Source organism: Mobula birostris, chromosome 17 (assembly GCF_030028105.1).
Source record: "Mobula birostris isolate sMobBir1 chromosome 17, sMobBir1.hap1, whole genome shotgun sequence".
Lineage (NCBI taxonomy): Eukaryota > Metazoa > Chordata > Chondrichthyes > Myliobatiformes > Myliobatidae > Mobula > Mobula birostris.
The window spans coordinates 2,628,180-2,654,057 of NC_092386.1; the positions used below are offsets into that span (position 1 = coordinate 2,628,180).

Consider the following 25,878-nt stretch of genomic DNA (forward strand, 5'->3'; position numbering starts at 1 on the left):
TGAAGATTTGCCACCTACCGCAGGTGAACTAAGGCACATCCGAAGTCTTAGCTCTAGTGTGTCACTCTGATTATTTGAAGTAGCGATAACCTTCACATCCTTTCTTCCTTGGAAACTTGGCTGCAAGGTCTGTGCATCATCAAAAGTTGAATTCAGGAAGAAACTGGATTTCATGTAATCATTATACTCAATATTCATACATGAGAGCTCAAGGTCCGGGTTTGATATTTTACAACAAAGAGGCTGCAAATCAAAATTTGAATTTAGTGATAATGCATCCCAAATTTCCAAATTACTGCTTTCAGAGCTTAATACAAGGAGATTGCAGATGCAAAGACAAATATCTACTTCTTACCAGATTTGATAACAAAGATCTGGGCCGAAAAGGACCTGATCCAGCTACATCCAACTGGTGATATCAGGTGATGAGCAAACCAAATACAAGATAAGATTGGGTAATTATATCAAGAACTAAAAAAAAAGGAATATTCAGCTTGGCCTCTCAAGCCTGCCTACCATTCATTATGCTCATAAAGCAGATTTGCCTTCATTTTCATCTACTCTTCTGTTTCCCACAGCTCTCCATTACTCCTACCAAAATGTTAGTAGCAGAGTGCAAATCAAATAAGTCAGCATACCAGGAGATCTTCCAAATAATTATAACTATATTTCACAAAACTAGCTTTGTGAAAACATTCTTAAAACTGATTTGATACAGAATTCAAAAATTAAGGATGTTTAAATGAAGCCAAACAATCCTGCAATGATCATCACTCAAGAGTGGCTTTCCCCTTACAACCAAGTGACTAAACCTTCAGATTAAGCAGCTGTTAATACCTGCATAATGAACCGTCCAATGTACTCCACAGGATAACAAGGAGCCTTGTATATATTTCTTAGCTTCTCCATCGTATAATTTCTGCTTTCTGTAAATACATGTGTAATCTGACAGCATTTTCTTGGTCGATGATAGACTGTTGCTTTCCCAGCATGTAGGACCCTTGAAAAATAGACACTGCTTTCTAAATTTACTTAAGTGTAAATTTTCACATCTATAGATATATCAACACCCATATACCCACAATCTTTGTACACTTATTCTTGTTTTTTTTTTAAGTATACAGGTGGGTCTGCCTATAACAGAGATTGATAGAGTGATCATATTATCAATGTAGAGATCAAATCCTACTGTCCAATGGTCTATGCAAATGGAATGGATTCAGAAATCTTTCGACACTGAACATCAGCCTTACATGAGGCAGACAGCATCAACAGCAGAAAGGTACTCCACCACAATCTGTAACTGAAGCACAAGACAACCATGACCATCAAACCAAGCAATAACCCCAGTTCAAATGAAGCACTTGAATGGATATGCCTCGAGCAGCCCCAGGATGGTGCCAGGAGGTTAAGTTACAGCAGCAGAGTAGTAGAACTACCATGCCAAGACTAATATACAATCCCACAACTAAAAGATCAATTCAAAACCAGAATAACACACAAAATGCTTAGGAACTCAGAGTAGACAGCATTTCAGGTCATCCTGTGTGTGTTGTTTTGGGATTTCCAGCATCTGCAGATTTTCTCGTTTGTCAAAACCAGAGGCTTACCACATGCAGCATTGAATGGAGGTTACTTGAACAAGAGGAGAAATGTTCATGAGCAACCCTATCCTTAACAATGGAAGAATGCAGTACACAAAGGTAAATTACGTGACTAAAGTATTTGCAAGTGTCAGGTCGATAAGTAATCTGCCTCCAGGTTTTCCACAGAAGCCAGCGAATTCAAATCACTCCAAGCAATAAGAAAACTGGCCAGTATGCAAGATACTGCGAAGAACCAAAGCCAACATGCACCAGATTAAACTAGGCTTCTAGACATTCCAATATCCAACCAATAATGTAGCCAATTGCTCAGCCAAGTGCTGTTCATAAAAAGCAGGACAATGCAGTATCAGACTCAAAGTTAATGTAAGTACATTGACTACTGTTAGGCAGCACCTGTCCCACTAAAAACTGGTCAACAATGCTCAATTTTGGTTTTGCAGAATCATTTGGGTTTAGAGCTTGTTGCATGACTAAAATCACTGAATTCTACACAGTATTTACTGTTCTTGACATTGTGCATAACACACAATACATTTTCCTTACTCTGGTTTCCTATCAATGTTCACCTGTATTGTTTTCAGATACACTTAGTCAGTAACATAATTATCCATTGTATATCCCATTCCTTTAAGACCTATTTAAAACAGAACAAGATATTGACATCTACAATCTCTCCACACCCTGCCCCCCCACTTCAGTCTACTATCTCCCCTTTTGGCCATCAAATTTTTGCTCAAATTTCCTCCAGAAGGTTTCTTGGGACAACACCATTCTTTGAAAAGATGCAAAATACTTCATTTCTTTGCTGACATTTGCTCATCACTTTTTTAAAATTTTCTCTATGACAAAATAATTTCAATTCATAACAAGCACCTACACCCACTGCTATATACTACTTATTGCAAAATTACTTAAATATTACAGGTCACATTTCTAATAACAAAAAGAATGCAAAATATTATTGTTCTAAGTGTAATGGCTCTGTTGAACAGTACCTTTTGAAACAAGCTCTTCTGCCTTCATCATTAATGAGAAGTACTACCTTCCAGTTGTGGAACACTCCTGCTATCCCAGATCGAGCCAGCTCCTCACGCCATATCTTTGGTACAGAATCCACTGGTATACGTAACTGTGTGTTACTTTTAATTTTATATCCCCACTCATACTGGATTTCATTGAGCCACCTGCCATTCTTGGCACTGTCACTGATATAGTCTTTCGTTAGGACCCATTTTCCTAAAACCAATAAATAGAAAAGAAAACATATTCCTACATTTAGTGATTTAATTTTTATAATGGCAAAGGAAAAGTATAATAACTAAGACACTTGCATGTTAGTTCAAAGTATTGTTCTTTTTCATTCCCCCCACTGTTTTAGGAGATATTTTCACCAAGATCCACAGATGGTTATTGGAATGCGTCTCAAGTGTTTAGCTGCCTATAAAGAGAGTAATTAACGATTTTATTGAAGATATTGTATGATCAATACTTCTGGCCACGATCTAATAGTATCGTTGAGTAAGTAAGGATAACAAATAGAGTACAACAATGCACAGAATCACAATGTAACAACAACTTGATGAATAAACCAAAATCACTGAGAGACTGAGTGAAGGAATTAACACTGCTTCCAAACAACTGAGTTCCAAGCTGCAAAAAGTATGTTTGATCCTTTATTACGAAGCCAGCAAAGACAAGCAAAGAAAAACAGCGATAAAAACTAAAGAAACTAGCATAGCAATAACGAAATTAGCAGTATTAGCGGTCAACAAAAAATATCCACCTCCTACCAAGTCTCCCTCTAACTAAACACGCCACAAAGGGTGAATATACTATACTCATTTCTTTCTACCATGCCCAAACCCACGGTACAAATTACCATAACCCATAATAAAAGGTTGCAAGATAAAATAGAATACAGACATGGCTACAACACACAAGAAACTTAAATTGAGCATGAATCAGTTTTATGACGGAAGACAAAGAAACAAAATGGTCAAATTAGTTCTGCTGCACAGGACCGAAAGAAGCTGCAGGGGGTTGTAAATTTTGTTGGCTCCATCTTGGGTACTAGCCTACAATGTACCCAGGACATCTTCAAGGAGCGGTGTCTCAGAAAGGCACAGCCCATTATTAAGGACCTCCAGCACCCAGGGCATGCCCTTTTCTCACTGTTACCATCAGGTAGGAGGTACAGAAGCCTGAAGACACACACCCAGCGATTCAGGAACAGCTTCTTTCCCTCTGCCATCCGATTCCTAAATGGACATTGAACCCTTGGACACTACCTCTCCTTTTTAATATACATTATTTCTGTGTTTTGCACAATTTTTCATCTATTCAGTATATGTATATTGTAATTGTTATTTATTATTTTATTATTTTTTTCTTCTTTATTATGTATTGCATTGAACTAGTGCTGCTAAGTTAACACATTTCATGGCACATGCTGGTGTTAATAAACCGGATTCTGAAAAAAAATTAGTTGGAAAACAGAAACATGAAACTCAACCTGTGAAACTGTTTATAATAGATTTTTAATAATATACTTGTCTGGGATGGTAATAACCTCTTCACCCTACCCTTCAAACACAAGAAAAGCACTGAAAGATGTAAACAACAGGAATTCTGCAGATGCTGGAAATTCAAGCAACACACATCAAAGTTGTTGGTGAACGCAGCAACACTGAAAGATGTAGATTACTTCCACAACCACAGAGTCAATTACGCACATATGGTTGAAGGGTAAATAAATCCATAAGTAATTGTTGATGACAGGAACCAATAATTTATAAGACCATTGGAGATCGGAACAGAATTAGGCAATTTTGCCCATAGAGACTGCTCCGCCATTCAATCATGGCTGATCCGTTTTCCCCCCCTTCTCAGCTCTACTCCTTAGCTTTCTCCCCGTAACCTTTGATACCATATTCGATCAAGAACCTATCAATCTCTGCCTTAAATACAGCCTCCACAGCATGCCTGTGGCAACAAATTCCACAAATTCACCACACTCTGGCTAAAGAAATTTTTCTACATCTCTGTTTTAAATGGATGCCCCTCTATCCTGAGGATGTGCAGTCCTGTCCTAGACTTCTCACCATGGAAAACATCCTTTCCACATCTACTCTGTCTAGGCCTTTAACATTCGAAAGGTTTCAATGAGATTCACCCTCATCCTTCTAAATGCCAGCAAGTACAGACCCAGAGCCATCAAACATTCTTCATATAACTCTTTCATTCTGGGAAGCAGCCTTGTGAACCACTTCTGGACCCACTCCAATACCAGCACATTTTTTCTGAGAGAAGCCCGAAACTATTCACAATACTCAATGTGTGGCCTCACTAGTGCCTTATAAAGCCTCAGCATCACACCACTGCTCTAGTAATTCAAGTCCTTTTGAAATGCATGTTAACATTACATTTGCCTTCCTCATCACCGATGCTACCTGCAAGTTAACCTTTAGGGTGTTTTGCATCTCAGATTTTTGAATTTTCTTGCCTTTTAAAAAATGGTCTCCACATTTATTTCTACTACCAAAGTGCATGACCATACATTTTCCAACAATGTATTTCATTTGCCACTCTCTTGCCCATTCTCCTAATCTGTCCACGTCCTTCTGCATCCTACCTGTTATCTCAACATGACCTGCCGTCTCCACCAATCTTCATATCATCTACAAACTTGGCAACAAAGCCATCTATTCCATCATCTAAATCATTGATATACAACATAAAAAGAAACGTTCCCAACACCAACCTCTGCGGAACACAACTAGTCACTGGCAGCTAACTAGAAAAGGATCCTTTTATTCCCACTCACTGCCTCCTACCAATCAGCCTATGCTCTAACCATGTTAGTAACTTTCCTGTAATATCATGGGCTCTTAACCTGGTAAGCAGCCTCACGTGTGGCACCTTGTCAAAGGCCTTCTGAAAGTCCAAATGTACAACATCCACCGCATTCCTTTTGTCTATCCTACTTGTAATCTCCTCAAAGAATTCCAACAGGTTCGTTCGGCAAGATTTTCCCTTAAGGAAACCATGCTGTCTTTGTCCCATCTTGTCCTGTGTCACCAAGTTCTCCATTATCTCATCCTCAACAATTGTCTCCAAGATCTTCTCAACCACTGTAGCCAGGCTAACTGCTGCCTTCCTCCTTTGAGTGACATTTGCAATTTTCCAGTCTTCTGGCACCATGCCAGAGTCCAATGATTTTTGAAAGATCATTGCTAATGCCTCCCCAATCTCTAATGCTAAATCTTTCAGAACCCTAGGGTGCATCCATTTCGGTTCCCACCTCCCTGCCAAATTAGTTTAAACCCTCCCCAACAGCTCTAACAATCTGCCCGTGAGATTATTGGCTCCTCTCGGATTCAGGTACAACTCATCCCCTTTTTTTTAAAAAAACAGTCATATCGCCTCCAGAAGAGATCCCTATGATCCAAGAACCTGAAGCCCTGCCCCCTGCATGAGCTTCTTAGCCATGAATTCAATATTTATCATTCAATATTTAATATTTTATCCACAGTAATTAAGGCCATGTAAAAACTGCTAAAGCCAGGAGCATAAAAATCTTGCTTAAACCTTCTCATGAAATTTTGTCAACTATTGAAATGGGAATTTACAATTTGATAGTCAATTTGTAGGAGATACAAAGGATACACTATGATTTTTCTTAGTCATACTAAACAATAAATGTGGTGAGAAGTTGTGAGAAAGTTACAATATACATTGGGTGGATGTCTGTTGTGGGATGTCTGTCAGTTTAATACTTAATTACAAAATAACTTAACAATCAAACATTAACCAATTCCTTATTTGGTTTATAATTCAAATCTTAAAATCCTAGCTATCAGAGTCTGAACCACTTTATTTCATTTTCCCTGATCCCCACTTGTACTTATAATGAGTTTAGTTCAGGCAATGCAAACAAGTCGTCCATATGGACTTTCACCTACTTTATTCCTGCACCAACCCCATTTCTTCACCAAATGAGTACTTTCCAAAGATTCACCATTCTCTGTATGATAAAATTTCTATCTGTCCCTTCTCCCACATGTTTCAGGTCCAAATACACTTTGTTAACCATGTATCGAGAGATTTACCTCAGATCAGTGTGATAATCTTACCAGCACAAAATAACCCCATAACTTACATCCAACTTCGTTGTTCCTCTCTGCGCCTTGTGGCGCATTGTGCAGCAATCTTGCCATTTCTTTGGCATTTGTCTGTTTTTTTTTTTTATGAGGCAGAGTTTCTAGCTTGACGTTCAACCCAGCACGGATGGGAGGTGTGCAAGGAACCGGCCGTATTCTTTTAAATCCACTCCCATTTAATAGGTAGTGGAAGCTCATCTCCACTATCTCCTCCAACTACAACAAGCTTAAGTGTAACGCCCTGGGAAAGGTCTCACTGTTAATGTAATGGTTTTTCTGTAGCAGTAGTGTTTGGGTTATGACTAGAGATAACGGGGGCTTTGAAATGTGCGCCGTCCAACAAGGGGAGTGTTTTTTTCTTGTTGTGTGCCCGAGAGCGAGGTATTCGTGGTCTTTTGTTCAGCAAGAGATGAAGAAAGAAGACGCGAGAAAGGAGAGGTTGTAGCCAACGGAGTAGACTTGGAGTGAGGGGCCGGGAGTCGATGACGCCTGGGGGAAATCGATGGAGGACTAACGGTCGGGAAACCATGAGCTCCAACGTGCATACAAGACTGCTTCATTAAAATGGGCCCTTTTCTTTTTCTTTACCAACCCTCTGGTCAAATTAAGAATTATAAAGCTAAATCGTTTAACTGCATATGGGGTACTGTCTGTTATTTCTTGGTACTGATTTGTAACTGGGTAACTCATCACACAGCATCCACAAAACAAGAGATTTGGCACTGCAGATTTCGCACGTTTGGCAGGGTTGGAGACTGTCTTCCCTTCCAAGTATGGATGTTGCTGGGTTGGAGCGGTAGTGTGCACCCACGGGGTTACCAGTAACTAATGTGTGCGTGTTGAGTCAGTAGATATTCATACTTTGGGTGAATTGTTAATTCGACCTTTAAGTACTGTTAAAACTGTCGGCAAAATTATGATTGTGGGGTGGAGGTTTGATAAAATGGCGGGCAAAGACATTGTTTTAGTGCAGACTAGCACTGACGTAATGGCAGTGGAAGTGCCTAGTACTGTTGGGGCCCTAGGCGGGGGGGGGGGGGGGGGCGCCATGGACTGCCCATACTTTCAGGGAGGAGGAGAGTGTAGCGGAGCAGGCCGAATTGCAAATCAAGTTTCCTGTAGCTGGGGACTGAGACTTCAAAGACAAGGTTCTCTCGTTTCTGAGGAGTGAGGGGAAGGAATGGTCAGATTTGGAATGTCTAATTAGTCCCCATCCCCCAGTGAAGATTGAGAGTCACTCTTAGTCTGAGTTGGCATCAGCCCTTACCTCTCTGGTGAATAAGTGGCCCAGTGCACAGGCAGAGGGTCATCAGAAGCTACGAATATTCTCTGGAATAACGCCAAACCCCGAGAGGAAAGAGGAGTATGAGACTTGGGCGGAGCAGACCTCCCAGTTGTTAGATGAGTGGGGGTGCTCTGATGACTTAAAGTGACAGATTGGTTGAGAGTTTGAGGGGGCAGGCTGCTGACACTGTGAGAGTCATAAAGTCCCAGTACCCCCTTGCCACTGCTGTCGCTTACATGGGAGCACTGGAAAATACATTTGGCACGACAGGAAACCCACTGGAGGTCATGATAGGGTTTCAGAACATGCGTCAGGAGAAGGGGAAGAAGCCTTCTGCCTACATCTTTTGGCTAAAGAGGCAACTAAATTGCTTGCGGCACAGAGGGGCCACTTAGGTGGCTGAGGTGGATCAGTTAAGAATGGACCAAATAGCAAAGGGCACCCAGTCCCAGGACCTGATCGCCTGGGGTTTCCAACTGTCTCGAAAGACATGCCCCTCCCCCCCATTGTTTGTTGAGCCGATCAGAGAAGTACAGGAGTAGGAGAATGTGTCGGAGGTGCAGGAGGGCTCCATCAGCAGGGTACACTCCTCAATAGTAGCCGCTTGTGTGGAAGTGACCACGGCTAGCCCAACCCGGGGAGTGGTAAAGGACACTGCGGCAGAGTTGAGAACTGAGAGGTCCCAGTTGTTATCAGTGGGTGTGGCCCCCCGTATGATGGGACTGATAGAGAGGCGGACTCACTAAGGGACAGACTACCCAGAGGGCTGCGGGGGCCAGGGATCTGCAAAAAAGGGGGACGGCCTGTATTGTCTGTTATAACTGTGGTGAAGATGGGCACTTCAGGTGGGAGTGTGAGCGACAGGAAGCCCTTGGAAAGTGAGCCCCCAAGGCAGAAATACGTCAGGAAACTTAAGAGACCCAGTGAGGAAACGGCTTGGTGTCTCGGGGGAACACGTTCCCAGCAATATACCAAGGAATCCTCGAAAGCGAAAGACCCTATTCCTGAAGGCTTAGTGGGGCCATGCTCCAGTGAGTCTCTACAGATAGAGGGTATTTATGCTAAATCCATACTCGATACAGGGTCGCAAGTCATGTTGCTGTACCATTCCTTTTACAACTGGTATCTGACGCATTTACCATTGACGCCATTCAGTGCACTGGAGATCTGAGGTCTTAATGTTGGTGATTATCCTTAAGATGGTTATTTGTCAGTGAAGCTGGAATTTTGGGAGGCCGATGTGGCAGTGGCTGAGGTCCTTGATACAGTAATGCTGGTTTTTCTGGACCCCATTGAGAAGAGTGGCATTTCCGTTCTGTTGGGGACCAACACTCCTCTTGTGAGGAGGCTCATGGGGGCCTGCAAGGAGAAAGCTGGAGAGAGCTTTCTGGAAACATTGTCCGTTCACCCAGTGTTTCGAGCTGCTTTTGAGGAAGTGCGTAGCTGCATTGGGCTGGATACCGAGTTTAGACGAGGGACTGTGTGGTTCACCCAGTCAAAGCCAATCGTGTTACGGCTCAGGGAAGTGGCGAGAGTGATAGGAACCCCCAAATTTCCTGGAATGCCTGAGGGCGAGGCCCTCTTAGTGGATACTCCAGAAGACCACAAAAAGTCAGGATTACTTGCTAGGGTACTGGTGAGGCCCAAACTGCAGAAGCCCTCGGTTGTACAGGCGAACAGGTTGCCTTGACTGTCAGGAACACTGCGAAGAGGGAGATCACCTTCAAGCAGTGATGGTATTGTCTAGCATCCCAGTGAGACAAGCTGGGGAGAAACCCTCTGCAAAGGGGAGAAAGCTGACTGCTGAGTCATTCAACTTCGGGGACTCCCCAGTACCTATGGGTTAGAAGAGCAGGTTGATAGAGATGATGTTGAAGCTGGAAGGTGCCTTTTCCACTGACAAGTTTGATGTGGGTTGTTTCAAGACCACTCGTCACACTATCTGGGTGACCAAGGACACCCCGTTCAGAGAGAGGTTGCGGCGACTGGCCCCTGCAGAGTTGGAAGACGTTCAGCAGTATTTGTGTAGGTTGAATGAAGCTGGGATCATCACTGAGTCCAGAAGCCCCTATGTGTCCCCAATAGTAGAGGCTAGAAAGAAGAATGGGAAGGTATGGATGTGTGTAGACTATAGGATCCTGAACAGACATACCGTCCTCGACAAGTATACGGTCCAAAGGATAGAAGACATGCTGGCCTGTCTGAGTGTTGCTAAGTGGTTCAGTGTGCTGGACTTGAGGAGTGGATAGCAGCAGATCCCCACGAGTGAGGCTGACAAAGAGAAGACGGCATTTATACAGTGGCATGCAAAAGTTTGGGCACCCCTGGTCAAAATTTCTGTTACTGTGAACAGCTAAGCAAGTAAAAGATGACCTGATTTCCAAAAGGCAAAGTTAAAGATGGCACATTTCTTTTAATATTTTAAGCAAAAAACTTTTTTATTTCCATCTTTTAGTTTCAAAATAACAAAAAAGGAAAAGAGCCCAAAGCAAAAGTTTGGGCACCCTGCATGGCAGTACTTTGGCAACACCCCCTTTGGCAAGTATCACAGCTTGTGAACACTTTTTGTAGCCAGCTGAATCTTTCAATTCTTGTTTGGGGGATTTTCGTCCATTCTTCCTTGCAAAAGGCTTCTAGTTCTGTGAGATTCTTGGGCCTTCTTGCATGTACTGCTCTTTTGAGGTCTATCCACAGATTTTCGATGATGTTTAGGTCGGGGGACTGTGAGGGCCATGGCAAAGCTTTCAGCTCGCACCTCTTGAGATAGTCCATTGTGGATTTTGAGGTGTGTTTAGGATCATTATCCTGTTGTAGAAGCCATCCTCTTTTCACCTTCAGCTTTTTTACAGACGGTGTGATGTTTGCTTCCAAAATTTGCTGGTATTTAATTGAATTCATTCTTCCCTCTACCAGTGAAATGTTCCCATGCCACTGGCTGCAACACAAGCCCAAAGCATGATCGATCCACCCCTGTGGGTAACAGTTGGAGAGGTGTTCTTTTCATGAAATTCTGCACCCTTTTTTCTCCAAACATACCTTTGCTCATTGCGGCCAAAAAGTTGTATTTTAACTTCATCAGTCCACAGGACTTGTTTCCAAAATGCATCAGGCTTGTTCAGACGTTCCTTTGAACCTTTTGAATAGAACTTTTTGGCCGCAATAACATCTGTGTGCAGTACATGTGGCAATCGGAGTCTCTCGCTTCCCGAGAAAAACTATCCCACGTACAAGTTGGAGTTTCTGGCGTTGAAATGGGCTGTAGTGAATAAGCTGAATGATTATTTCTATGGTGCCAAGCTTGAGGTGAGGACGGACGACAATCTCCTAACTTATATCCTGACCTCGGTGAAATTGGATGCCACAGGCCATTGGTGGTTGGTGGCGTTGTCTGCTTATCATTTCAGCCTGAAGTACCGGCCCGGAGCAGGAACATTGATGCTGATGCTTTGTCCTGATGTAAACATGAAGGGCTGGACAGGGACGAAGAATGGGAGAGTGTTCCTGCCCCAGGGGTGAAGGCCATGTGCCAATTTGCCATCACAGTGAAGGCAGATGGAAGGCAATGGCAGGATCGAACTGTAGATCAATTGGGAGCTTCTGATGACGCCATTCCACAAGTGTACTGTAACTTGACTGCTCTGAAGACAAACCAATTACCGGAGTTGAGTCCTGGGGAAGTGGCAGCTACTCAGTGAGCTGACCTGGGCATTGGTACCATTTGGTCAGCGGTCAAAAAGGGAGACATGGCTCAGGCAGAGAAGACAAAACGTGCTGCGGTGCCTCCATTACTGGGAGAATATCCCAGATTGGAGCTGAGGAACCAGATCCTATTCTGGGTCACGTTACCTCCGCACCGACATCGGCATTCCCAGCTAGTTCTGCCTGAGAAGTATCAGAGGATTGTGTGGAAGTCACTTCATGATGATTCTGGACATTTGGGGGTTGAAAAAACCTACGGATTGCTCCGAGACAAGTTCTACTGGCCCTGAATGAAGCCAGAGGCTGAAGAATACTGCAAGTTGTGCATTCGATGCATACCGAGGAAGATGCTGCCTACAAAGGCAGCTCCCTTGTCCCACTTGCAGAGTGCGGCACCCCTGGACCTGGTGTGTATGGATTTCCTATCAATAGAGGGAGATGCCAGCAACATGGCGCATGTCTTGGTCATCACGGATCACTACACCAGATATGCGCAAGCTTTCCCTACCAAGGATCAAAGAGTGTCTACGGTGGCCAAAGTGTTATGGGAGAAGTATTCCATTTATTATGGCCTCCCCAGGCGGATACAGAGTGATCAGGGACAGGATTTCGAGAGTAGGCTCATCCATGAGTTACTCAGCATGCTCGGAGTCAAGAAGTCGAGGACTACTCCTTTCCACCTGCAGGGTGATCCCTAGCCCAAGAGGTTTAATTGGACTTTGCCAAACATGCTTGGGACCTTAGAGATCAGCAAAAAGAGCAGGTGGAGTCAACATATTGGACATCTGGTCCACTGTTACAACTGTACCCAAAATGAAGCTACCAGGTACTCGCCATATTATCTGATATTTGGGCATGAGGTGAGGTTGCCCATCGACCTTTGTTTTGGGACTGACGAGGATGACCTACCGTCGAAGACTTATCTGAATTATGTGTCTGATATGAGAAGGGAGCTGAGAAAGACTTATGAATTAGCTGAGGTCACAGCTGCCAAGCAGAATCAAGGAAATAAGAGATGGTATGATCAAAAGGTTAGGTTCTCCCAACTCGTGCCGGGAGACGGAGCCCTCATAAGGAATTTGGGGCCACCTAGGAAGCACAAGTTGGCTAACCGCTGGGTGACAACACCCTATGTGATGGAGAGTCAGATGTCAAACGTACCAGGTTTCCAGGTGAAACCAGAGGATGGGAATGGGCTTGTCAAGATCCTCCATCAGAACCACCTTCTGCCTCTGGGACAAGAAGTGCAGGCTGACAGAGCCTGATCTGGAGCCTACACCTAGTAAGAGGACTCTGCAGCAAAGCGGTGCGAATGAAGGACCAACAGCAGGAGAGATTAGACCATCCCACGTCCCTGAGTGGGATACTGATTCAGAGGATGAGGAAATGGAGGTGTGGTATATGCTGCCTTATGCTAACTCCCCATTGATTGAGGAACAGACTCCCAACCTTTCTCATGCTGAGTCAGGCAAAATCTGTAGGGTGGGGGGGGGGGGGGAGCTATCAGTGGTCAGCCTGGGTTTCCAGCAGGACCCTGCAAGGGATGAAGCAGGGCTCAGTCAAGGGACAGAGGGATCCGAGTTGCAGGAGGACATGAGTGATAGACTGGCGGAGGCCTTGCCAGGTAGACTGGAAGTATCTGTTAGAGTAATTTTTGGGTTTAGGTCATTAACACTTAGTAAACAGTAAATGGCTTCAGCCACCAACCTTCTGTTCCTTGACAATGCACTTTCTAAAAGCTGTGAGTATCAGAATCCCAATTAATTTGTAACAATGCATCTCCTAAAAACTGAATTCCAGCCCAGACCTGCTGGCAATCTGTGGAATGGATGTAATCAGGTGTTAAGTTTGTATGTAGCTTCAAAGACAGCATTATCTATACTTTGTAAATAAGGATTGTCCTTCATGTTTAGCACGTAAAATACCAAATAAGTATATTGTGGCAACACACATCAAAGTTGCTGGTGAACGCAGCAGGCCAGGCAGCATCTCTAGGAAGAGGTACAGTCGACGTTTCAGGCCAAGACCCTTCGTCAGGACTGAAGGGTCTTGGCCTGAAACATCGACTGTACCTCTTCCTAGAGATGCTGCCTGGCCTGCTGCGTTCACCAGCAACTTTGATGTGTGTTGCTTGAATTTCTAGCATCTGCAGAATTCCTGTTGTTTAAGTATATTGTGGATTCAGTTTGGAACAATGGATTCTTGAATACCAGTCCAGATGCTGCCAGCACCGGTGGGGTGAATATAATCGGGAGGTGTGAAGTTTGTATGTAGCTTCAAAGGAAAGCATTGTCTATACTTGAAAAACTCCTTTGTGTTTAGTAAATAAATATCGAGCCCCACATTGGGCCAGCAGACCTTTCCACCGAAAGCATCTCTGTATGATATGATGCCTGCTGCTGTACATTGTTTTGTCGAATAAAGAATGTTTTGATATTGTCATTTAAAGTTAAATTGGACAGCTATATGGACAGGAAAGGAATGGAAGGTTATGGGCTGAGTGCAGGTCGGTGGGACTAGGTGAGAGTAAGAGTTCGGCACGGACTAGAAGGGCCGAGATGGCTTGTTTCCGTGCTGTAATTGTTATATGGTTATAAAGAAGCTGCTTTGTATCTACCAGTAACTCTCTCTCTGGTGATTTCATTCGCGCCACAACATTTGATGTCAGGAGTGGGATACTTTCGTGACCCATCATGTGGCCAGTGTTGCTAGCAGTCTAAGTTGGTGAGTAATTTTCCAGAATAACACTCACACTTGGATCTGTTCGGTCGCTGGTACACGGGAACATGAGGTATCACGAACACGGAGAGCTGAACTGGTAGATATAAAAGTAGTGTGTGCATGTGCGTTTATGTAAGTGAGGAAACTTTGCATGTTAACTTGGTAAGACTTGGACCACCAGTTGTGAAAGGTGGTAACCGACGGTATGGTTCGAGACGCCAGAGTTGGGGTGTGTATACTCGTTCGGGGAGCTGCACTTTAGTGTATGTGTTTGCAAGTTTGATGCAAAGGAATACAGCAGGCATCATGAGTTCAGGTACCCAAAGGTGGCAGATTATGAAATACATACTCTGCGGTTTTAACTATGTGCTGTTTAACTGGTACCCGTCTTTTATATTTTGCGTAGTGTAGGAATTAGTATGGGGATATCTCAGGGAGAGGTTTTACCCAGATAGATCTACCAGAATGGCACCTATTGAGGTTAGACAACATCAGGTTGAGAACCCTGATGATCCAAGCCAGCCCTTGACCTTAACTACAAATATTCATAAGCCCTTCACCCCCAGGGAGAAACAGAGCATCTTGTCTGAGTTGCCCTCAAAGTCGTCCGTGGGAATTCAGAGTTCTGGCGCAAGCTCGAGGAAATGGTTGAAATTCACCAGATGCACCCTAAAGATATACACGTGTCGGTAAAACCAAAGTACCCGAGGAATATGTGGGATAGGATGGCCCAGGGGGTGTGGGATGGTGTATGGGCAACTACCGGGAGCACTAGTAATGAAGAAAGATATCACTCTTTCAAAGGGGAAGTGAGGCAGCGCCTGGGGGGAGGAGAGAGTAGCTGGGGAACGATAATGGCAGTGACCCAGAGGGCTGACGAGACAGCCATGGATTATGCAGAATGTAAATACCGAGTGTACGAGGTATATTTTGGGTTGGATAATCCAGGGAGGGATGACCAAGTCTTCCTGAAAATGCTGAAGGAAGGTCTGAGTTCAGCACACCAGGAAGTTTTAGATTTAGGCATAACGGTGGGGTCGACCTACTCTGCGATAGTTTCGTGGGCCAGTGAGGTAAACCAAAGAAAAGGCAAGAGAAATCGTAAAGTGGATATAGTGGGTGCAGCTGTTACAATGACACAGAGGGTTTGTTTTAGGTGCCAACAACCAGGGCACCTAGCAAAGGACTGCCGGACTAGGTATAAAACAGTAAAGGAGTTGATATGTTACAGCTGTGACCTATTGGGACATGGCTGGAGACAGTGTCCGAAAGAAAGGGGGAAAACCCAGGCAAAGGTCACGGCAGACACCCAGTCACTCACCGCAGCCTGCTGCTGTACCTTGTTTCGTCGAATAAAGAAGCTGCTTTGTATCGACCAGTAACTCTCTCTCCAGTGATTTCATTCATGCCACAACAGTATCCCCAGTAGTGTCGGAACATGAAGAGGTAGATGAGGGGGAATGGAGGTCTAAAAGAATTAGCACATCACCGGATAGGCTAGCCCATGTAGCACCAGGGAACAGAGTGTGGCCCCTACCGCTGTGGGGAGCTATGTCACCTGGGTTGGACTTTGTGCTTTGCAGGAAGGGTTGGCAAATTATCTCAATTATCTGACTAAATTTGGTGGGGGGTGAGTGTAATGCCCTGGAAAAGGTTTCACTGCTAATGTAATGGTTTTTCTGTAGCAGCAGTGTTTGAGTTATGACTAGAGATAACGGGGGCTTTGGAATGTGTGCCGTCCAATGAAGGGAGTGTTTTTTCTTGTTGTGCGCCCGAGAGCGAGGTATTTGCGGTCTTTTGTTTGGCAAGAAATGAAGAGCTAAGACGTGAGAAAGGAGAGGTTGTAGACCACAGGACATAGTGGACTTGGAGTGAGGGGCTGGGAGTCGACGACGCCCGGGGGAAATCGATGGAGGACTAACGTTTGGGAAACCATGAGCTCCAACATGCACATTAGACTGTTTTATTAAAATGAGACCTTTTCTTTTTGTTTTTCTTTACTAACCCTCTAGTCAAATTAAGAATTATAAAGCTAAATCATTTAACTGCATATGGGGTACTGTCTGTTATTTCTTGGTACTGATTTGTAACAAGGTAACTCATCACGCAGCATCCACACAAACAAGAAGTTTGGCACCTCAGATTTCACACATTTGGCGGTGCCGGAGACTGTCTTCCCTAGACTAATGCTGCCAGCCAAACCTGAGGGTTACATAAAGAACCATTCTTAAATTGATATACCCATTAAATCATATCCAATAACAATGTTCTCCTATTAAAACAAGCCAAACAATTGGATTGGTCTACTTACCAGCTGCACAAGCTGCTAAAATTTTTTCACTTCGACTTGGTTTTTTTGCTATCATATGAGTGCACTGATGCTTGTATTCCTATTTTAGAGGAAAATACATTAATTCAAATACTCTATTATTGAAAAAGTGTTTTTAATGATTATGGAGTTTGTGATTCAACCAAAATAACAGATCAACCTTATTCACCATAAAAATTTACTCGTATTAGGAATTTGCTGTGTTGAGTTGGTGTGATATGCAACAAAAGACAACATTCAACAATTCTAACAAATTATATGAAACTAAAGTTAAAAGTTTAGTACAAATGTGGGAAGAAATATACATAAATACCAGTATATATTTATAATGTACGTCAGGGAAGAAGTCTGTGATCCACCTAGAGTTGGGACTTTAAAGATGATCATACATCTGTGAGAACAAGGTACACTAAACCAATCTGGAACCTCAATCCACCTAAATTACTATTTAAATAATCAATGCATTCAATCTCAATAATGGTCTTAATTCAGTTCCATAAGCAGGAACAAAATTGACCACAGTTAAAAAAGGGCCATTTTTTTTAATGTTCTCTTCAGCATCTTAAAGCAGGACGACAGATACACCATGAAGCGATGTCCCTTCACAATGCAGCACAGGCACTCTAGCATATAGAAAAATATGCTAGTGGCTTAAGTTTTCCATCACTAATATATCACTTCCAAGCAAGTACTTATTTGCAGTAATAACAATAACTACTGTTGAACATACAATTATCATTGACAAATATGACAAGTACACAATTTAAGCCTCTTGTGAATTACATAGCACAACTGTCAATGTCAATTATTTCAAATAACATTTTGGCTTCCTGTTTACACATGAGATACAAGACTTCAATAAATCAAATTCATGACCAAATTATACTGGCAGTCAGTTATAAGGTATAATCAGAACAGTCATTGTAACATTACTGCCATTTCAGACAGTTCAAAAGGGGAATTTTACATAAGTATTTCTGCCCAATGCTTAAGAAAACAGATTCTTACATAATACACTTTTCACATTTTAAACAGCCCGAACACCGACTGAAGCAATTAGTTTCAGAGTGAAAATACTGCTGTTAATATTAAAGACAATGATTTTATTTGAATTAGTCAATAGACCATGTGCAGGTGCAAGACAACATCAATACAAGAAGCTACATGTACCTATTTAAAATTCCATGTTGCATTATTATATAAAACAGAAGTTAACAGCATTCAGCCAGTCACTTCCAGTAAGACGGCAGCGCATTTGGTCACTGCAGCCTCAAGGGGGTCATCAAAAGGTGCCACTGTTCTACCTAAGCTTATTTCTAATGATCGCAAGATCCTGCTATACATTAGGAAGTTGAAGTTCTGCAGGTCTACACCACCAGTAGGTTGCTCACTGGCGAAGAAAATGAAAGAACTGCGCAACATGCTACTACCTGAATTGATGGAGGCTTACAGTTTCATAACAAGTGGCTTTCTTGGTCACTTTTCTTGTGATCACACGGCCCTTCTGGACATTGTTAATCTGCTTAGGCTGAGTTTAGGACGATGATGGTGCCTAACGACGACTCCTTCGTTTGCATCTGCGGAAACAGCTCTATTTCTATCTTTAATATCTTTTTTTTTCTTTTCAGGCTTCTTTTGAAGACCCTGACCTGGAGTTACAAGTTGACTTCAGTTCTTTGCAGAAATGGGACCTGCTCTCAGGGTTTCATGACTAGCTGCTTTTTGATATACAAAGGATGCGGTCTAGAAGACTAGCGTGCCTTCAGGGGAGATTTTCATGGTACTAAAAGTGGGTGGACTCGAGGTCGGTGCCACCGCCTGGTGCGTCGTGGGAGACAGAAGATCGAAAGTGGAGAGCTGGCAGCGTGCACGGAGACCTGAGTTCTTTGGGCAAAAAGCTTGGAAAAAGCAACAAAACAGACTTTAACATCATAAATAGGTGAGTTGTTTTGTTTTGTTTCCCCTCTTGCTGTGAAACAGGGACACCTCTTTTTCCCTTATTAGGGAGAGAGAGTCTGTGGTATGTCGAATTACTGAGTGAACGAGTAGTCTTTGGGGTACTGCAACTCGGTGTCTTTATTGTTGCTCTGCTGCACGCTTGAGTGCTCGGTGGAGGGTGGCAATGCTTTTTTTGCTGGTGGGGGAGAGGTGAGTCATTGCTTTGCTGCTACTTATGTGTGGGAAGGGGGGCTGGGGGGGCTTTGGGGTTCTAACATTTAACTGTCATTAATTCTTTGGGGCACTCCTCTGTTTTCATGGGTACTTGCAAAGAAAAAGAATTTCAGGATGTATTTTGTATATATATCTCTGACATTAAATGTACCTACCTACCTGTTTGGATTTACTTATTTACTGGCTGAAAGCAGGGGCAAATGGCAGGGGAGCTACGTGGCTTTGGTTGGAGCAAGGACGAGGCCTCAAGCCAGGTATACTCTGCAGCCGCCAGGAGAGAGGCATCAAAGTTAGTGCCCTCCACTGGGAGTGGCGTGTTGCGATGTCTAGGAGCAGAGGCACTACAGCCCATCCAGTGCTTCGCTCGGCAGCTCTACTGTAGTCGACTGGGGGTTTTTAGGGTCTGGACTATATAAATATATATATTTTTGCAGCTGTATTTTGCTGATGTTTTGTAATTGTTTATCTTGGACTGGGCCTCAAGCTGTGGTGTTGCTTTGAAGGGAGGGGCGTTGGGACCCAGTGTGGTATGGTGTTCTAGCTGGAGTCAGTACTGCTCCCTCCCCCTAGCTTGATGAAGCGAGTTTTGGACTCCTTTTTATGTGTGATTGCGATACTGTTTGTGCTGGCTATCTTTTTTGTGTGCATTTCGCTGTGTGTGACAATTAGTATTGTGTTTCACACCTTGAGCCTGAGGTAACACTGTTCCATTTGGCTGTATTCATGCATGGTTGAATGACAGTTAAATTTGAAATGAATTGGAATCAGAGCAACAATACTTGAAATCACGCCAAAAATACTGCACATCTTGTTACTGGCATTTCATTTGTGTTACAAGCAAAACCATACAAAGCAAGTGTATCAGTACTAAAGAAGCCCTGAAAAACATCTTATATGACTTTGGCTCTGGAGAAGAAAACATGACTTCTGGTATATCCTCCACTATTTCCCTTTTTATGATCAATCAGGATCGACAAAGCTTTCTTTAAATTCTTCTTTGAATAGTGGGGCAGGCATGGACCTAATGCCTCACTCCTGTCTCTACTTCCATGATCTTTTAATGGTGAAATTCACTTTTTTTTAAAAAGAAAAAATCTGCCTTCAAAAATGTACAAATTGTTATTGTACATCTCCAGATACTGCCACAAACTTTCCACATTCACCTTATCAAGATCCACCTGCAGGATCTTGTGCATTTCAAATCATCGCTGATACCCTAATTCATAAAACTACTGAGTTACAGAACCCACAACACTACAGCACAATAGAAGTCCTTCGGCTCACGATGTTGTGCAGCCCATTTAGCCAACTCCAAGATCAATTAGCTCTTCCCTCCAATACAGCCTCCATTTCTTTTTTAAATGCTAGCCAACTCTTGAACTCAATCCCTGACTAATGAAGGCCCAAACACCATACGCCTTCTTAACAATCCTATCATCTTTCACAGCAACTTTGAGGAATCTATGGATGTGGACCCCAAAATCCTTCTGTTCCTCCACACTGATAAGAATTCTGCCATTAACTTAGTTGAAAGAGCAAAGAGAAAATTTGCAAAGATGTTGCTGGGACTGGAGGACCTGAGTGACAAGGGAAGATTGAATAGGTTAGAACTTTATTCCTTGGAACATAAAAGATTGAGAGGAGATTTAATAGAGGTATACAAAATTACGAGGGGCATAGAAAGGGTAAATGCAAGCAGGCTTTTTCCACTGAGGTTGGCTGGGACTATAGAACATAGAATGGTACAGCACAGTACAGGCCCTTCAGCCCACAATGTTGTGCCGACCCTTAAACCCTGCCTCCCATATAACCCCCCACCTTAAGTTCCTCCATATACCTGTCTAGTAGCCTCTTAAATTTCAGTTGTGTATCTGCATCCACCACTAACTCAGGCAGTGCATTCCATGCACCAACCACTCTGAGTGAAAAACCTTCCTCTCATATCCCCCTTGAACTTCCCACCCCTTACCGTAAAACTATGTCCTCTTGTATTGAGCAGTGGTGCCCTGGGGAAGAGGCGCTGGCTGTCCACTATTCCTCTTAATATCTTGTATACCTCTACCATGTCTCCTCTCATCCTCCTTCTCTCCAAAGAGTAAAGCCCAGCTCCCTTAATCTCTGATCATAATCCATACTCTCTAACCAGGCAGCATCCTGGTAAATCTCCTCTGTACCCTTTCCAATGCTTCCACATCCTTCCTACAGTGAGGCGACGTGAACTGGACACAGTACTCCAAATGTGGTCGAAACAGAGTTTTATAGAGCTGCATCATTACCTCACGACTCTTAAACTCTATCCCTTAACTTATGAAGGCTAACACCCAATAAGCTTTCTTAACTACCCTATCTACCTGTGAGGCAACTTTCAGGGACCTGTGGACATGAACCCCCCAGATCCCACTGCTCCTCCACACAACCGAGTATCCTGTCATTTACTTTGTTCTCTGCCTTGGAGTTTGTAATTTCAAAGTGTACTTCTCCAGGTTGAACTCCACCTGCCACTTCTCAGCCCACTTCTGCATCCTATCAATGTCTCTCTGCAATCTTTGACAATCCTCTATACTATCTACAACACCACCAACCTTTGTGTCGTCTGCAAACTTGCCAACCCACCCTTCTACCCCCACATCTAAGTCGTTAATAAAAATCATGAAAAGTAGAGGTCCCAGAACAGATCCTTGTGGGACACCACTAGTCACAATCCTCCAATCTGAATGTACTCCCTCCACCACCACCCTCTGCCTTCTGCAGGCAAGCCAATTCTGAATCCACCTGGCCAAACCTCCCTGGATCCTGTGCCTTCTGACTTTCTGAATAAGCCTACCATGTGGAACCTTGTCAAATGCCTTACTAAAATCCATATAGATCACATCCACTGCACTACCCTCATCTATATGCCTGGTCACCTCTTCAAAGAACTCTATCAGGCTTGTTAGACATGATCTGCCCTTCACAAAGCCATGCTGACTGTCCCTGATCAGACCAAGATTCTCTAAATGCCCATGGACAATGAGGACATAAACATCCTAGCCAGAGGCTCAGCAATCTCTTCCCACGCCTCGTGGAGCAGCCTGGGGAATATTCCGTCAGGCCCCGGGGACTTAACCGTCCTAATGTATTTTAACAACTCCAACACCTCCTCTCCCTTAATATCAACATGCTCCAGAACATCAACCTCACTCATATTGTCCTCACCATCATCAAGTTCCCTCTCATTGGTGAATAACGAGGAGAAGTATTCACTGAGGACCTCGCTCACTTTCACAGCCTCCAGGCACATCTTCCCACCTTTATCTCTAATCGGTCCTACCTTCACTCCTGTCATCCTTTTGTTCTTCACATAATTGAAGAATGCCTTGGGGTTTTCCTTTACCCTACTCACCAAGGCCTTCTCATGCCCCCTTCTTGCTCTCCTTAGCCCCTTAAGCTCCTTTCTTGCTACCCTATATTCTTCAATAGACCCACAATTATCATAACACTGCCCTTCTGACAAGCTTTTTCTATTTCCTGTTGTAATTTGTAGTCCACATCACTGCAGCTGTTTGGACGTCTATAAATAACTGCCATTAGGGTCCTTTTACCCCGGCGATTTCTTAGCTCAACCCATAAAGATTCTGCACCTTCCGATCCTATATCACTTCTTTCTAATGATTTAATATCATTTCTTATCAATAAAGCCACTCCTCCCCCTCTGCCTACCTTCCTATCCTTCTGGTACACCGTGTATCCTTGGATGTTCAGCTCCCAGAGACATGCATCCTTTAGCCACGTCTCAGTGATGGCCACAATATCATACCTGCCAATCTGTAGCTGTACGACAAGATCATCCACCTTATTCCTTATGCTGCATACATTTAAGCATAACACCTTAAGACCAGTATTTGGTACTTTTAGCTTTGATTTCACTGCAACTCATCCCAATGGCTACAAATTTGTCCGATCACCTGCCTGTCTTTCCTGACATCTTTACTGCTCACTATCTTAGATTTATTTCTGTTTTCCCCTTCCTCCGCTCTATCATTCCGGTTCCCATCCCCCTGCCAAATTAGTTTAAACCCTCCGTAACAGCTCTATTAAACCTTCCCGCCAGGATATTGGTCCCCTTTGGGTTCAGGTGTAACCTGTCCCTTTTGAGCAGGTCATACTTCCCCCAGAAGAGATCCCAATGATCCAAGAATCTGAAGCCCTGCCCCCTGCACCAGTCTCTCAGCCACGCATTCATCTGCCTGATCCTACTATACCTGACCCAGTTCGTTACCTAATACTAAATCTAGTATGGCATTTCCCCTAGTCGGCCTGTCAGCATACTTTGATAGGAATCCAGCCTGGACACACTTAAACTCTGCCCCATCTAAACCCTTGGAACTAATCAGGTGCCAATCAATATTAGGGAAGTTAAAGTCACCCGTGATAACAACCCTGTTATTTTTTCACCTTTCCAAAATCTGCCTCCCAATCTGCTCCTCAGTATCTCTGCTGCTACCAGGGGGCCTACAGAAAATTCCTAATAGAGTAACCATTCCCTTCCTGTTCCTGACTTCCACCCATACTGACTCAAACGAGGATCCTGCTACATTACCCACCCTTTCTGTAGCTGTAACAGTATCCCTGACCAGTAATGCCACTCCTCCTCCCCTTTTTCCGCCCTCTCTATCCCTTTTAAAGCACTGAAATCCAGGAATATTGAGAATCCATTCCTGCCCTGGTGCCAGCCAAGTCTCTGTAATGGCCACTACATCATAATTCCATGTATGTATCCAAGCACTCAGTCCATCACCTTTGTTCCTGATGCTTCTTGCATTGAAGCACACGCACTTCAGCCCTTCTACCTTACTACGTTTACACCGTTTATTCTGCTTCTCTTTCCTCAAAGCCTCTCTATATGTTAGATCTGGCTTTACTCCATGAACTGCTCTATCGCTCCAAGTCCCATTCCCCTTGCAAATTAGTTTAAACTCTCCCGTACCATGCTAGCAAACCTACCTGCAAGGATATTGCTCCCCTTCGAGTTCAGGTGCAACCAATCCAATCTGTACAGGTTCCACCTTCCCCAGAAGAGATCCCAATGATCTAAAAATCTAAAACCTTGCCCCCTGCACCAACTCCTCAGCCACGTATTCAACTGCCACTTCCTCCAATTCTTACCATCACTATCACATAGCACTGGCAGCAGTCCTGAAAACACCACCCTTGAGGTCCTGTTCTTCAACTTTCCGCCTAGTTCCCGAAACTCATACTTCAGGACCTCATCCCTCTTCCGGCCTATGTCATTGGTGCCAACATGTATCACGACTTCTGGTTGCTTTCCCTCTCGTATCAGGATGTCTTGCACCCGGTCAGGGACATCTCGGACCCTGGCACCCGGGAGGCAACAAACCATGCGGGTGTCCTTCTCACGTCTACTCCTCGGCTATAGAGTCCCCAATGACGACAGCTCTCCTCTTCTCCGTCCCACCCTTCTGTACCACAGGGTCAGACCCAGTGCTGGAGGCCCTGCCACCGTGGCTCACCCCAGTCGGTTGTCCCCGCCAACAGTATGCAGGATGGTAAACTTATTATTCAGGGGAATGGCTACAGGGGTGCTCTGCACTACCAGTCTATTCACCTTTGCTCTCCCTCCCTCTGACTGTCACCAACGACTTGCTTCCGGCAGCCTAGGTATGACTACCTTCCTGTAGCTGTCATCTATGACTGCCTCATTCTCCCTTATGAGTCTAAAGTTATCCAGCTGCTGCTCCAGATTCCTTACACGATCTTCCATATCGCCCACCTGCATGCACTTCTGGCAGATGTGACTGCAGGAGAGGGGAGTTCCCCCAAGAGTGCCACATCTCACATGAGAGGCACATCACCGTCTCAGGAGGGATTGTAAAGCCTAACTGGGAGCAAGTTTGTCCTCCACCTCTTCTCGTTGAAGCCTCTCAAGTTAAAGCCTCAAAGCTCCACTCCTTCACTGGCCCACTCACTCACTGGTTGCTTTCCACTGTAACCAGAGGTCACAGGTTAAGGGTAAAAGGCAAAAAGTTAAAGGAGACCGTGAAAGGAATCTTCGTCTCTCAGAGGGTCGTGAGAGTGTGAAGTGAATTGCAAGTGCAAGTGGTGCATGCAAGCTCGATTTCAACGCTCAAGTGAAGTTTGTTTCAGTACTGGATGGCAGTGTTATGGCCCTGGTGCAAGTCGATGGGAGCAGGCGGTTTAAATGGTTTCAGCATTGACTAGATGGGCCGAAGGGCCTACTTCTGTGCTGAACTTTTCTATGACTCTATGTTCCTAACATACTTTCCCAAATTCCTGCTTAATAACATCTTCAGTTGTTCAGTCATTTTCGTTTCAATATTTTGCAGCTCTTCCAAAAACAAAGCCACTACCTAAAAAAACAAATCATCAGCTGTGCCCGAGTAACTTGTCTTAATACAGTTTTCCCTCCCTATCCGTGAGGGATTGGTTCCCGGACCCCTCAGGGATACCAAAAAACGCAGATGCTCAAGTCCCTTATTCAACCTGTCTAAATGCGGTGGACCTTAGGACCCAGCGGAACACCGGACCTTATTTAACCTGTCTCAATGTGGTGGACATTAGGACCCAGCGGCAGAGCTCTGAATCTGCAGTGTTTATGTTCACGAAAATAGTCACGATTGCGATTTAAAATAAAGTGGAAATAATAAAGCGATCGGAAAGAGGTGAAACGCCATCGGTCATTGGAAAAGCGTTAGGCTACAGTCGATCAACAATCGGAACAATTTTAAAGGATAAAGTGAGAAAATCCCTGCCCCGATGAAAGCTACAATTATTACTGAGCAACGCAGTGGTTTAATTATTGGGTTTTGGGGTTTTGAGTTTTTGATCCTCCACATCAACCCGGCACGGATGGACAGCACGCTCGGGAGCAGTCTGTCACTGGATCAA

The 25,878-nt window shown here is 43.9% G+C and overlaps 1 protein-coding gene across 1 annotated transcript in view; it reads right to left on the bottom strand.

Moving 5' to 3' along the window:
* Positions 1-25,878, bottom strand: part of slf1 (SMC5-SMC6 complex localization factor 1) — a 140,331-nt gene that overhangs the window by 84,502 nt on the left and 29,951 nt on the right. Inside the window, exons 3-6 of the mRNA XM_072281213.1 lie at positions 16,783-16,861; positions 2,603-2,843; positions 838-1,000; positions 19-243 (exon numbers count right to left, since the gene is read on the bottom strand). Coding sequence (XP_072137314.1) covers positions 19-243; positions 838-1,000; positions 2,603-2,843; positions 16,783-16,861 — 708 coding nt within the window. The remainder of the gene's footprint in view (positions 1-18; positions 244-837; positions 1,001-2,602; positions 2,844-16,782; positions 16,862-25,878) is intronic.